Source organism: Megalobrama amblycephala, linkage group LG15 (assembly GCF_018812025.1).
Source record: "Megalobrama amblycephala isolate DHTTF-2021 linkage group LG15, ASM1881202v1, whole genome shotgun sequence".
NCBI lineage: Eukaryota > Metazoa > Chordata > Actinopteri > Cypriniformes > Xenocyprididae > Megalobrama > Megalobrama amblycephala.
Genome location: NC_063058.1, coordinates 2,348,648 through 2,362,580, shown reverse-complemented (window position 1 = coordinate 2,362,580; position 13,933 = coordinate 2,348,648). Strand labels below are relative to the sequence as shown.

At 38.7% G+C, this 13,933-nt stretch overlaps 1 protein-coding gene across 1 annotated transcript in view; it reads left to right on the top strand.

Annotated features, from left to right (window-relative positions):
- pamr1b (peptidase domain containing associated with muscle regeneration 1b) overlaps positions 1 to 13,863 on the top strand; it is a 41,216-nt gene extending 27,353 nt beyond the window's left edge. The window contains 11 exon segments of the mRNA XM_048158254.1: positions 780 to 997; positions 4,888 to 4,995; positions 5,237 to 5,407; positions 5,594 to 5,782; positions 7,798 to 8,416; positions 8,418 to 8,602; positions 8,695 to 8,880; positions 11,287 to 11,353; positions 11,540 to 11,772; positions 12,266 to 12,609; positions 12,816 to 13,863. Of these exon segments, the coding sequence (XP_048014211.1) occupies positions 780 to 997; positions 4,888 to 4,995; positions 5,237 to 5,407; positions 5,594 to 5,782; positions 7,798 to 8,416; positions 8,418 to 8,602; positions 8,695 to 8,880; positions 11,287 to 11,353; positions 11,540 to 11,772; positions 12,266 to 12,609; positions 12,816 to 13,370 (2,875 nt within the window). The 3' untranslated portion in view covers positions 13,371 to 13,863.
- The last annotated feature ends 70 nt before the right edge of the window (positions 13,864 to 13,933 follow it).

Sequence of the window (13,933 nt, the reverse complement as noted above, 5' to 3'; positions counted from 1 at the left end):
ACTATGATGTGTTTTATTTTATGATTACACTTTATTTTAAGGTGTCCATTTGTTACAGTGTAATTAAGTAATATCAATTAACTACATGTACTTACTATAAATTTAGGGTTACTAGGGTTTGGTTTAGGGTTATTTGCATGCGAATTATGGATAACTTACTTTTACTTAACATATGTATGAAGGACACTAAAAGTGTAACCATTTTCACATTTGATTATTCAGTTTATGAAGTATTTCTTACTGAAAGACTTTTTAAGTTTATTTAATTTGTATCTTTGTTCTGTTGTATTTTGTTCTATTGTATTTGTCCTATGGTTTCTAATTTTCTTCTTTGATCTTATGTTTTAAAAAAACACAAATAAAATAAGAAAAATATCTAGTTAATTCATGAAGGGCACAGGCTGATGGTCCTTTACATGCAGTCTGCAAACAGTCACATCATCACCGCATGGCACAAGCTGATTGGCCTCTGCTGATGGAACCTGACTGAAAAACTTCAGTGACAGAATTATCTGACAAGAAAGATTGTAATTAAGACAACTTTATTAAGTACAACTTTATCCATGATCTTTTTTGCAAAACAGACAACAATGCAAACCTTCCCACAAAATCTGTTACTGAACTTGCAGGTCATTCTGAGAGCTTGGTTGTGAAGCATGCAGCAGACTTCTCCAGTCTGCAGTACTTTATTATGCCAGTACATCGTCACACAATCACTGCATATCCAGGCACCTGAATCATATCCTAATGACCTGTACTTGTCATTCTCTGCATCTCAGGTTCATGATGCTCAGCTTGGAGTTTGAACACAGCTGTCAGTATGACTATGTTGAAGTGAGGGATGGAGACAGCTTGAACTCACGTGTGATTGGTCGTTATTGTGGAAATGAACGACCTCCTCCAATCAAAAGCACTGGCAGTTCCCTGCACATTCTTTTCATTTCAGATGGTTACAAGAACTTTGATGGGTTTTTTGCCACCTTCCAGGAAAGCTCAGGTAAGACAGAGTAAAGACAATATTATCAGTAGCCTTTGCTCTTTAAGAACAGATGCTTTTATTAAAAAGTGACTTACAAATGAGGAATACGACAAGCGATTCATCTGAAGGAGGCAACAAAGACGAGAAGTGATCAAGGAATAGCGAGACTTATAGAAGTTTTTCAGCAGGATGCAGTTAATTGCTCATGGAAGAGATGAGTTTTCAGCTATTGCTTGAATATTGCCAGGGATTCTGTTCAGATAAGGTTGGGAAGATCATTCCAACAGTGATCGAGAACATTTGTGAAAATAATTTTGTACCTTTCTGTGATGGTACCAGGAGATGCTGGTCAAGTACCGATCGCAGGTTCCTGGAAGGCATGTAGACTCGTAAGGGCGAGCGGCGGTAGGAGGATGCAGAGCCTATGGCTGTAGGCAAGCACCAATATCATGAACTTGATGTGAGCCACAACTGGTAGCCAGTGTGTGACATGCTCTCTTGGGCTTGTTGAAAACCAGTCATGCTGCTGCATTCTAATATATATGCACATGCATGGATGGAGTCATCTCATAGTTCTTTTTTTTCCCAGTACAAACATGTGTAGTTGCATTTCAACTAACAATGTGCAGTCGTGATTGCAGCTGTGCACTGAATGCATTTCAAGAAGGCTAAAACACCTCAGTCACAGTCCAACCTGTCACTATGCCACAGAGACAACAAATATAACACAGGTGTTAATAAATTAACAGAAAGAACCCTAACCCTAATGGATAGGGAGCAATACATTAGGGAAGCTAATCGACAGCTATAGGGTGAGGAATTTTAAAGACCGCTGGATAAACCAATATTGACAGTGTCTATTGAAATTATTAGAGAGGATTGTATAGATTGTTCCAACAGGGGTTTTTAACTGAGAGGCAAGCACAGTATGTGAGAGGGTGGACTACGCCAAGAGCTAGGAGAGTTAACATACTACCAAAAATACACAAAGACAAGGCCTTTTCCAGATGTTCCCTCATTGCCTTGGACTGTGGAAGTGAGAGCTATGGAATGACTGAATGGATTGATTTTTATTTGAACCCACTTTCCACAAGAGCTATTTAAAAGACATGTACCACTTTTTATAGAAGGTCCTGGATATGGAGGTAGGGAGAGAGGCAAAACTTTTTTAAATGGCCATCAAAAGCCTCTACACCAATATAGAAACTGAGAGAGGCTTGGTGGCGGTGGAGTAATGTTTTGAAAGGTATCCAGACAAAGATAGGAACAATTTTGAGACTATTAGAGCTAAGTCTCACTTAAAATGAGCTCAATGGATGATACTACCTAGAAACTAAAGGTGGATAAAAAAATTCACACCAGCTTATGTGAATATATATATATAAATATATATAAAACTATGAAACTGGTAGTTAAAGTTTTCTTCAAACTCACAGTTATGCATGCGCTTCTACACAAGGAAAGCAATCGTGATAAACGTGTTCAAAGGTATAGTGAAGGCTCAAATATTGAGATTTAGAAGAATTTGTATGAGGAAGCAGGACACAGTAGAAGCAGTAAGGACCCAAGTTTAATTTAGTCCAAGTCTGATAAGTTTTTTTTTTGTCTTCTCAACGGTGGTTAGAGGTGCTAGTGGACCAAGTGAGGAATGATATTCATGCCTTTAACATCCACAATCCTGTCCTGCTCGCTTCTAAACAGGGTTGTTAGGACTGTGTCAAGCGCTTTCCCTTGATTCGAATCCTAAGGATGCATAGATATCATAGGCACCCGCTGAAGCTGAACAAGGAGAGAATTAAGTTGCTGAAAAGTAAGAGAAAAGCATAGAATGCAGAAGATCATCTACTGTGTTATGACATGGCAGACAAAGAGTAGAAACAGGGCATGAAAAAGAAAGATCACTTGGACAGGCTGAGAATACATCTTCCCCATCGATCCACTAAAAAGCGGCTTCAAATCACCAGCAATGTCCTCCCAACCCGATCCACTGACAGCACTATGACCGCGGACTAGGATGAAGGGAAAACAAGATACTCTTACCCAGGAAAGAGGAGAGACTTTGCACCAGCTGAGGAAAATGCAAGTACCAGCCACTAGACCCCCTTCTCCTACTCCCATTCAGATGGAAGATCATCAACGGGAAATGCAGTCACCAGCCGCTCCAGCTTCCACCCAAAAAGAAGAACCTCAAGGGCCTGGTTCCCAGTCAGCAAGATCAAGCTCAATACCCACAGCGTCTACACTTATGAAGGTCTGGAGCTGCTATATCAGGCATAGATGATATGGAGAGAAGGAATGCTTAAGAAAGAGCTGTGAGCTAGTGTGGAATTACCCCTCAAAGAACAGGGGAGTGATCAGATTCCACAGCCCCTTGAGGTTCTTCACAGCCCCTTAAAGGAGAGGAGATCTCTTCAGGATCAACATCTATATGTAAGAGAATGGAGAAGATCGATACTGGAAGGGGTTTATGAGATCATGGGTTCATGTGGAAGATCTGCTGGAGGACCATGTATCCATCCAGCAAGGTGGTGACCTCATGGAAATGCTGACAAATATTATTATTATTATCATGAAACAAAAACATTTATATATTGTTAGCCACACACCAATAAGAGCTACAGGTGAGGAAATGTTCTAAATGTTGAACACTTTCATGGTGGAACAACATCTGAGCTGGGAAAATTGTGTGGCTGTTTGCGTTGAGCGTACTTCAGCGATGACTGGGCACAAGAGTAGAGTTGTCACCCGAACAAGTCTTAAATCCAAAGACCATAGCCACTCATTGTATGCTTTATTGTCAAGCACTTGAATGGCAACTGACCTGCACGATGTGTTGGAAGCAGTAGTAGCAGATGTGAACTTCATTAAGCCAAGACCACTGAATTCATGTTTCATAGCAAAGCAGTGCACAGATGATCGGCAACTTTTCCATTCTCATGCAGGAACATTTTCTGGAGCAAGTGTTAAAACTGAGTATTTAAAGGCATGTAAACCTGAACTGGCACTGTTCTTTTCCTACCAGAAGTGGAAACTGACAAAAATCAGCCTAACTTGAAGGCATTTTTAGTATTCTCAATGGACTAAATCTGTATTCATGAGTCTAATTTCCCAATATTGGAGGATGGTGACAAAATAAATGCATTCAGGAGTTTCCAAATCTATCCTAATTTTTGGACGCAAACCTAATGGGAGTGGACTTCATGCTGGACACCCTTACCACTGACCTCACACAATTAACATTTCAGTCAATATTTCACAGACAATAAAATGGAAGAATATGACTGCATTTGAGATTCTTTTCTTGTGATGTGATGTGATGTGATGGCCTCAGCGGAAAGGCTGAGGATGAAGTTTTGGAACTGTGATTCACAGATTCACAGTCCTATACCTCTTCATGGGTTTGACATTTTTTTGGCAGGAAGCGTTGTAAATAAATGGCGGGAAATCATGTCAATAGCGGGGAAAGTGTTAATGTATGAAAGTACACTTTGAAGTATACTCTCAGTAAGCTACTAGTTTAATAGGTTCTATGCTGTAAGTATACTGTTTTTAGAAATGGTTGAGTATTTACAGTATTTATGCATTAAATGTATGGATTTGTTGCATGCATTTTATTTGCGGACTGATGTGTTAATGTGAGGAACTGTTGCGCATATTTCAAGATTTCTGTGTGCATTTGTAGATAAGCTGCATGAATGTATTGGAGGTTATGAAACTCTTTTCTCTCAATAGTTTCTCATTAACTATTGGGGGGGTGGGGGCAAAGTTGCCTCTCAAGAAAACTTATTTTGTTATCTTGTACAAATTTATTTATACACAGTTGTGTATGTTTAGGTGTGTCTATATAATGCATCATGTATTATTGATGGAACTGAATGACTGACATGTAACTGTATCTTTTTGTGTAGAATGCACTTCCTCTCCATGTATGCATGACGGCACCTGCATCTTACACTCCTCTCACTCCTTCCACTGCGCCTGCCTGGCTGGATATACTGGAAAGAGATGTGAACATGGTGAGAACTGTCTTTTCAAGGAAAAAAGTTTAACATTTAAGGATGTCTATCCATATACAGTACCAGGGTTTAGGTATAGAGTCAGATCTCAGCTGATTTGTTGTTGTTGTTGTTGTTTAAATGTATTAACTTTCTATGCTAATTTGTTCTATCCTTACAGGAAAAATCCATGCCATGTATTTTATAAGGTTGCACATTTTATACCAAAACATGTAAGATTTTTATGTGCATGATCTCTCAGTGCTTGAATGCGGAAGGCCTTTGATTCCAGCCCACGGGACTACAGTGCACCTGGATGTAAGGGTTGGAGGACATGCTCTGTTCCAGTGTGAACCTGGATACACATTAAAGGGCTTCCAGATGTCCACCTGTCTGTTGGATGGGTCATGGAGTACACCAACTCCACAGTGTGGTGAGCAACTGAAAACTCATTTTAAGGTATAGATCTGGCAGCAAGGCAATAATTTTTACAATGAGAGTTCAATTAAAAAATGTTTTAATCAAAGTTTCTCTTAAAAAGTCATCATATGCAGCCTCTAATCTATATGTTAAAAATGAATTTGCTAACAGTTGAAGCATGACTGTATCTTTTCACCAGTGCCTGACCTTGACTGCGGCATTCCTCCAAAGCCAGATCATGGTGATCACTTCCTTGTTTATGGACCAAATGATGTACTTATTGCTATACAGTATTTTTGCTATAAGCTATACAAACTGAATGGAGTCCATCAGAGAACCTGCCTGGGCAACAACACTTGGAGTGGGACGGCACCAACCTGTGTCAAAGGTATCTGGACTCATAAAATGCAATGATTTAGCTAGAAAAATATTTATTGCATGTTAATTAATATTTTCAATTAAGATGTTGTTGTTTCTTTAGTAGCTCTGAAAACTTTGTTTAGGCATTTTTTGGAAAATCCATGGATGGGCAAGATGGCCATTTGTCTCTGCTTATTACCACTATATGCTCTCATGCATGCAAGATCTTCAATAGCTATGTTTCCATTTACCTTTTGTATGCACATTTTTGGATATTGGATTAAAAAATACTAGATGGAAATGCATAAATTCTAAAAATGCACACTAAAACTTATGCTCTCAACTGAGGTGGATATATACACAGTACAGTCCAAAAGTTTGGAACCACTAAGATTTTTAATGTTTTTAAAAGAAGTTTCGTCTGCTCACCAAGGCTACATTTATTTAATTAAAAATACAGTAAAAACAGTAATATTGTGAAATATTATTACAATTTAAAATAACTGTTTTCTATTTGAATATATTTCACAAAGTAATTTATTCCTGTGATGCAAAGCTGAATTTTCAGCATCATTACTCCAGTCTTCAGTGTCACATGATCCTTCAGAAATCATTCTAATATGCTGATCTGCTGCTCAAGAAACATTTAATGTGTACAATTGTACAAAATATTTGTGTACAATATTTTTTTCAGGATTATTTGATGAATAGAAAGTTCAAAAGAACAGTGTTTATCTGAAATCTAATCTTTTGTAACATTATAAATGTCTTTACTGCTACTTTTGATTGATTTAATGCATCTTTGCTGAATAAAAGTATTCATTTCTTTAATTTCTTTAAAAAAAAAAATAAAAATAAAAATTCTTACTGACCCCAAACTTTTGAACGGTAGTGTATAATGTTACAAAAGCTTTGTATTTCAGATAAATGCTGTTCTTTTGAACTTTCTATTCATCAAGGAATCCTGAAAAAAAAAGTACACAACTGTTTTCAACATTGAAAATAATCATAAATGTTTATTGAGCAGCAGATCAGCATATTAGAATGATTTCTGAAGGATCATGTGACACTGAAGACTGGAGTAATGATGCTGAAAATTCAGCTTTGCATCACAGGAATAAATTACTTTGTCAAATATATTTAAATAGTACACAGTTATTTTAAATTGTAATAATATTTCACAATATTACTGTTTTTTACTGTATTTTTAATTAAATAAATGTAGCCTTGGTGAGCAGACGAAACTTCTTTTAAAAACATTAAAAATCTTAGTAGTTCCAAACTTTTGGACTGTACTATATATATATATATATATATATATATATATATATATATATATATATATATATATATATTATTTTTTTTTTTTTTTTTTTTTTCTCAATGAGAAAACATGCCCATAAACTGTGATTAAAAACACATTTACAGTATAAATTCCTTGATGCGCATCAAAAAATTCATGTGACTGTGCAATGGGACAGTATAACTGAACAAACCAGTGGACTGATCTCGTTGCAGAGCATCTGAATTGCTGTTTTGGTCATTCTGAAATGCTTTAGACAAAGTCTGTTGTCGTTTCGTTATAATTACCTCTCAGAAATGTCTTACACGACTGTATTCCCAAACAGGATGATAGATAATATGACCGTGTTTTTTGTGTTTCGTCTCCACACTCTGAGATGCAAGTCATTTATTATATATGAAAAAGCCTTCTCCTACTGCTGCAAATTACATTTTTCTTAGTGATATTTGTCACCAGTTTATCAGGAAGTGATGATTTTGTTCTCTTCATCTTGCTAGATAGAAATGGTGCTTTATTCACAAATGTTCTATGTGATATTTCAATTTTGCGCATACGTAAGTTAAATGTGCAACTTTGGATGGAAACTTAGCTAATGTATTTTACATGAAATCAATATTGCTATTTATCATTGGCATGTACTGTATGTTTGGTCTGGTTGTTTATTTAATTATTTATTTCCATGTGCACTTTTTTGGTAGTGCAGTGCTTTAATTAAACCTTTGAATTTCTTGTACTTACAGAGCTGGACATAATTTCTGGAGCAGATAATGAACAAAACAAAGGGAAACACAAACCTACTGGACAAGACGAAGTGGGCCATACCAAAAACAAAACTTCAGAAGAAAAAGAAAATGAGTCAAAACCAGACAAAGATAGAGCAAAAAAGCCTACTGCTGGAAAGGAGAATGTAGGACTTGATTTAGATTTGGGAAAAGACATAGGCAAAGATATTGAGAGCAATTTTGTAAAAGAAAAGACTAAAGTTGAAAATAAAGATGCTGATAGCAGCATTAACACAATTGAAAAGGAAGAAAATGGAGGGGATAAAGATCTTAAACTCTTTGACAAAGATGGACATCTAGATATTAAAGAAAAAGTTGGAAGTCCAACAAAAGATTTGGGCATGGAATTCTTAGATATCGTGTTGATAGACAGCAATCAGACAGTAAAGGACAAAACCAAAGATGGTGAAATGGACAAAGGACAAAAAATAACCCATGGACCCCAATACACCATATTAAACCTGACTGAAGATGAGAAAGAAAACATTCTTTATGAAATAGATATCATACCCAGAGGGAATAACACTGAATTTTTAAATAGTAATGACATAGAAGACAATTTGGGGACACTGCCTCAAAAAAGAAACTGAAGAGCTCCCAACAGCTGCTGGCAAAAACAGCACAGCAATCATACCAACAGTGATCACAACAACCGAAAGAGTGACAACGAGGGTTACACCTACAGAAAAGGTCAAAGTGGATACAATGAATGAAAAGACAACAGAACAAGATTTGCAACAAGAAACAAACCTAAAGAACGGAGGTGAATATCCACAAGTAGCTCTTTGTAACACTATGAACACAATGATACACATTCATTAGACTGTTTCTTACAATGTCTCTTCTCTGTCTCAGAGGGTGAAGGAAGTCAGTGTCCTCGACTGACACCATTGTATCAAGGTTACTATGAGACTGTACCTGGCCTCATTCCTGAAACAGTGGAGTTCTTCTGTAACCAGTCGTATGCTCTGAGCGGCAGCTCACGGAGAACGTGTCAGAGTAACGGCACCTGGTCTGGCATCCAGCCTGTCTGCATTAGAGGTCAGAGTCTCAGAATTTCTCTCTTTTAAAGATAAAAATGAGGGTACATCCTAATTTAAACACACATGGTTCTGCTCTGTACCAATCACTTTAGTGTCTGGTTAAGTTGGACTTTCACATGGGTTTTTTGCAATGTGTGATAACGTCCTAAAATACAGAGTTTCACATTAAAATACTCTGTGCTAAAGTGGTGTAGAAATGGGGATCATGAAAGACAGAGGCCTGTGGGCAAATGTGGCCTGGATTCCAAGGTTACTACACTTTTCAAAAGAAATCCTGAGATTGTCTATGACCACAGACCAGTCAGGACCTCAGTAAAACTCTCCTCTGAATGATGGTGCTTTTTAGTGTACAGTGTTACTATACTGAGGAATTAGGACACCAGGGTGAGCAGCTCATGTTGGCCTCACTAGCACCTTTCAGCCATGTTTCCACCGCAGGAACTTTCCCCAGGAACTAGGGACTTTGTGGTGGTACTTGGGTCTAGGGTCTAAGTAAAGTTCCAGGTAAAATTTCCCCCTCATAAAGTCCCTGTTCACGAGGTAGTACATTTACATTTATGCATTTGGCAGACGCTTTTATCCAAAGCGACTTACATTGCATTATAATAGACATTTGTGTCTGAGTATGTGCAATCCCTGGGATCGAACCCATGACCTTGGCATCAGTGATGCGCGGGTCAATGTATAAACAACCCGCACCCGACCAACGTTTTCAACTAACCCGCCCGCAACTCGGACCGCAAAAAAAAAAGGAAAATATTGTACCCGACCCGCTTCCTGACCAGCATCCTTTTTAAAAGTAGTAAATGCTCATTGTAGCGTCATTGGGCCATAGACGTAAGAACTAGGGGTGCGGGGGCCACCCCCCTCCCATACGCCCCCCATCAGCCTCCCTGGCCAATAATATCCATTAATCCAGCCTGTGGAGGAGAGAAATGTTTCAGGACCTGACGTGGTGCGCTCAGAGGTGCAGCGGCGAGAGCAGGCAGTTCTTGAGGCGGCCCATCATTTTCCATTTCAGCTGTCTAGATGCATATTATTGATGAATGCGATGTTTATGTTTTAACCCTGCTTGAAGAATTAATCAGCAGGTCAACTGAGAGAAGGCCCACTTTTGAAAAAGTGTGAAAGCCCTTAGGAGCGCAAACTGTTCTTTTTCTGAATGTTGTATAGCCTAGTGTTGTGTAATAAAGGCTTGATTTATTAATTTATTTCGTTTCATTTTCTTAACAATTAAGATGCTGCATGTGTTTATCCAGTCTAATCGAAGTGTGCGTCTCTCCCCCGACTTTCCCAACAAAAATCCCGCCCCCTCCCAGAAAATACATAAAACTGACATTAATGAGCTATATGCGTTTAAAAGTAGTCTATTAAAATGGTACAACGGCATTGCTCAGTTCAACGTGTTGGGAAATCAGGCATTTTGTCCCACGTCAGCATTTATTCAAAAGTTAATAACGCTCAACATTCAAAAGGTAAATAAGGATTTCTCACTTGTATTAGTAGGCTTAGGCTATTTCACCACGTGAATGCCCAATTGAAGCTCTCACAAGCACAAAATGCAGGGATAGAATATGTTAATAAAGTATTTATTAACGCATTTTAGACGAACAAAAACATGTAGGCTAAGCCAAAGACTGAGGCTACAATATCCATAAATAAATGTTCACAAATACCCATGAAAGTAAAACTGAAACCTTTAGTAAGTAAAACTGAAAATTACAAAGGTTTAATTGGCATCTTTATTTCAAACGACCCGACCGACCGCGACCCGAATATCATTAAAAATATTTTTGGATGACTCGTAACCGCGGGTGACCGCGGGTGACCGCAGACTCCACATAGCATTTTATTCCAACAATTATTTTAAAAAGTCTGTTGCAGTGCATGCAGTTAGAGTTGTTTGCTATTTGAATCAACAATGCAGTTTAAAATACGACCAATGTTCAGACAGGTTCAGGCTTTATTAACCTTATAAGTAGAGGACGAAATCCAGCGGGAACTGGAAAGTCGCGTGCAGTCCTATGTCACCAGACTCTTCTTCAAGGTACTTTAGACCATGATGGAAATGCAGATGAAATGCAGACAGCAACAGGTCTGGGGGAAAAAAAGTTCCCAGAACAGTTTGTCCTAGGTAATTTCAGTGGAAACAAGGCTTTAGTTTCCTCAGGCAGTTTCCAATCCAGATAGTGCAGGCTCAACCATGCTTGGCTTCAATGGGAAACAAGGTGAAAAGGTGATAGCTGCTGGCAAATGTGACAGCATTAACAACACACATGCTTGAGAAACTATTATTGTGCTATTATGCTATTATTTTTTTAGAATATTAGAAACTCATAAAATTTTCATAAATATTATACTGTACTAAATCTAAGCTGTGTTTTGTTTGCATTCTTATTTACAGCCTGTCGAGAGCCCAAAGTATCTGTGCTGGTCAAACAGAGAGTTCTTCCTCCCCACATCCCATCCAGGTACTATTTCACTCCTGACGGCAGAGTCTGTTACATCAACACATACGCAAGTTTAGTTCTACTGGTTTGTGAATATAATTCTCCCATTCCTTCCAAAGCAGAATTATCAAGTAACAAAGATTTTGTAATCTGTGAATTGTAAACAGAATTTGCCCTTGTTAAGTGTCGTTCTCTCCCTTTTTTCAGGAAAACACCTGTGCATAAGTTTTATTCTTCCTCTGGTGCGACCAATTTCTTAACGGAAGTGCGGCCCACCCAGAGCCCTTTCAGCCTCCCCCCGCTCCCACAGGGCTTTTACCATCTCTACACACACATCGAGTACGAGTGCATGTCACCGTACTACCAGCACTCTGGAAGTTCACGCAGAACCTGTCTAAAGATGGGAAAGTGGAGTGGACGTCATGTCTCTTGTTCACCAGGTGAGGGCGCACATGACCCAAAACAAACAGCACTGCAAGAGGTGGAGCGGTCAAAAAAAATCTTTCATCATTTAATCAGCCTCACGTCCTTCCAAAACTTACAGCAACTTAAAAGCACTATAAAGGTAGTCCACATAACTTGTACTTGAGTAAGTTCAAAAAGCATTTTCATTGAGATGTCTTCTTGTAAATGCCAACAAAGTCACACATTTAAGCTGTTTTCCTCATGGGGACCAGAATTATATCCCCAAAACATCGATCTATCCTACTATCCTTGTGCGGACATTTGGTTCACAACACAGGGAATACCTGGGCCAAACACACACAGAGTGTCAACACAAGAACATCCATGAAGTAGCGAAGTCATAACAAAATTAAACTCTCCATGTTATCCACACAATCCACAGTGCTCTTATTGTTATATTCTGTAATCTTTCAAGGATTCCTTGCTTTTGTTTCTTCTCTTAGTTTCTCTTCTCTCTCTCTATGCCAGTGTGTGGGAAGCTGACAAACTTTGACCCTCAGAACCCAGCAGAGACTAACTGGCCCTGGCTGGCTGCCATCTACCGTTTGCCTGTTGCAAGCAAACTAGGGAAGTTAAGTGAGACGAGGACAAAGGGAACAAACATCGAAGTGATGGAAGAAGAGAGCGACATGGATGGTTGGCAGCTTGTTTGCAGCGGAGCCCTGGTGAACCAGCGCAGCGTAGTTGTAGCTGCCCACTGTGTCACAGAGCTGGGGAAATTATATCCACTCGACACGGCCAAAATCAGAGTAGTGCTGGGCAAACAGTATCGCAGTGATCTGAGAGTGACCAAAGGACTGCAGCGACTACGGGTCAGTTTGTACAAACACTAACAGACAGATGTTTGGACACACCTACTCATTGTTCATGATTACTACATTTATACTAAAAATAAAGTATGTAAAATTATAGTCACAATTTGAACTGAATATGAAACATCCAAATACCCTGGCCTTCAGATGTCAAATATTTTTGTATATTCAGTCATTCACTCTATGTCTTATCTCCAATTGGCCAGGTTTCCTCCATCACTCTCCATCCAAACTATGATCCCCTGGTGCTGGACTCAGATGTGGCCATACTGAAGCTCTTGGACAAGGCTCGTATTGGAGAACATGTGCAATCGATCTGCCTTCCAAATGCTCAGGATACAGTAGAAGACTCCAGACAAGGGATGGTGACAGGCTGGTCCCTCTTACCTGACCAGACGACTGGAAATGTTGAGAAAGCACACGTGGGCCGTGTGATGCTGGGGGATATTGTTCACTGTGAGCAGCAATATGCCAATTATGGTCTTCCCATTAGTGTGTCTGAAAACATGCTGTGTGGGCGACAGGGTGCAGACGCTGATCAGTCAAACATTTGCCCTGCCGACACTGGAGGAATTCTCATCCTCCCACCGGTCTCCTCAGACTCCAGTTCCACACCTCCATATGGACAGGGTTCACAAGAATGGAAACTTTTAGGGTTGGTCAGTTTCGGATATGATTCTTCAAACTGCAACCCAGAGCTTTACACTGTGTACACTCACGTCGCTAACTTTGTCAGCTTTATTGAGGGAAATATGACATAGTCTGACATGTAATATTGTATCTTATCTCTGTCTCATTTATATTATGTCATACATTCCCTTCTATCCCTTATAATACTGCAATATGGGGTAATGTATACACTGGACGATGCAGTGCACAGGACATGTACAGGACATGGACTTTAAACATTAAGTCCAGCACAACATGAACATCTATCAGCACTTCCCACACACAGTGTGTGCTGTCCCTCGGTTTCTCAGGTGATGTAAAATGAGTCACATCTAGTTATAGTTGGTTGCCTATAAATCTTTAAAATGTACATAAATTGTAATTTTGTATTTACCATTGTAAGCGTTATTAAAAGGTGTACATATTTACATATAATATATATATTTTAACATATATTGTCATTGGGACAACCATAATTCATAGTAATATGGACTGCAGTGACATTTTCTCTGAAGAGGCGAGTGAAAAATTGAAGGGAAAATAATTAAAAGAACACAATGAAAACTAATAAAATATTACAACATATAGTGTGTACAACACTTTTTTTTCTAAAATAACAGTCCATCAGCTACACCAGTGAATATAATTTTAGAGA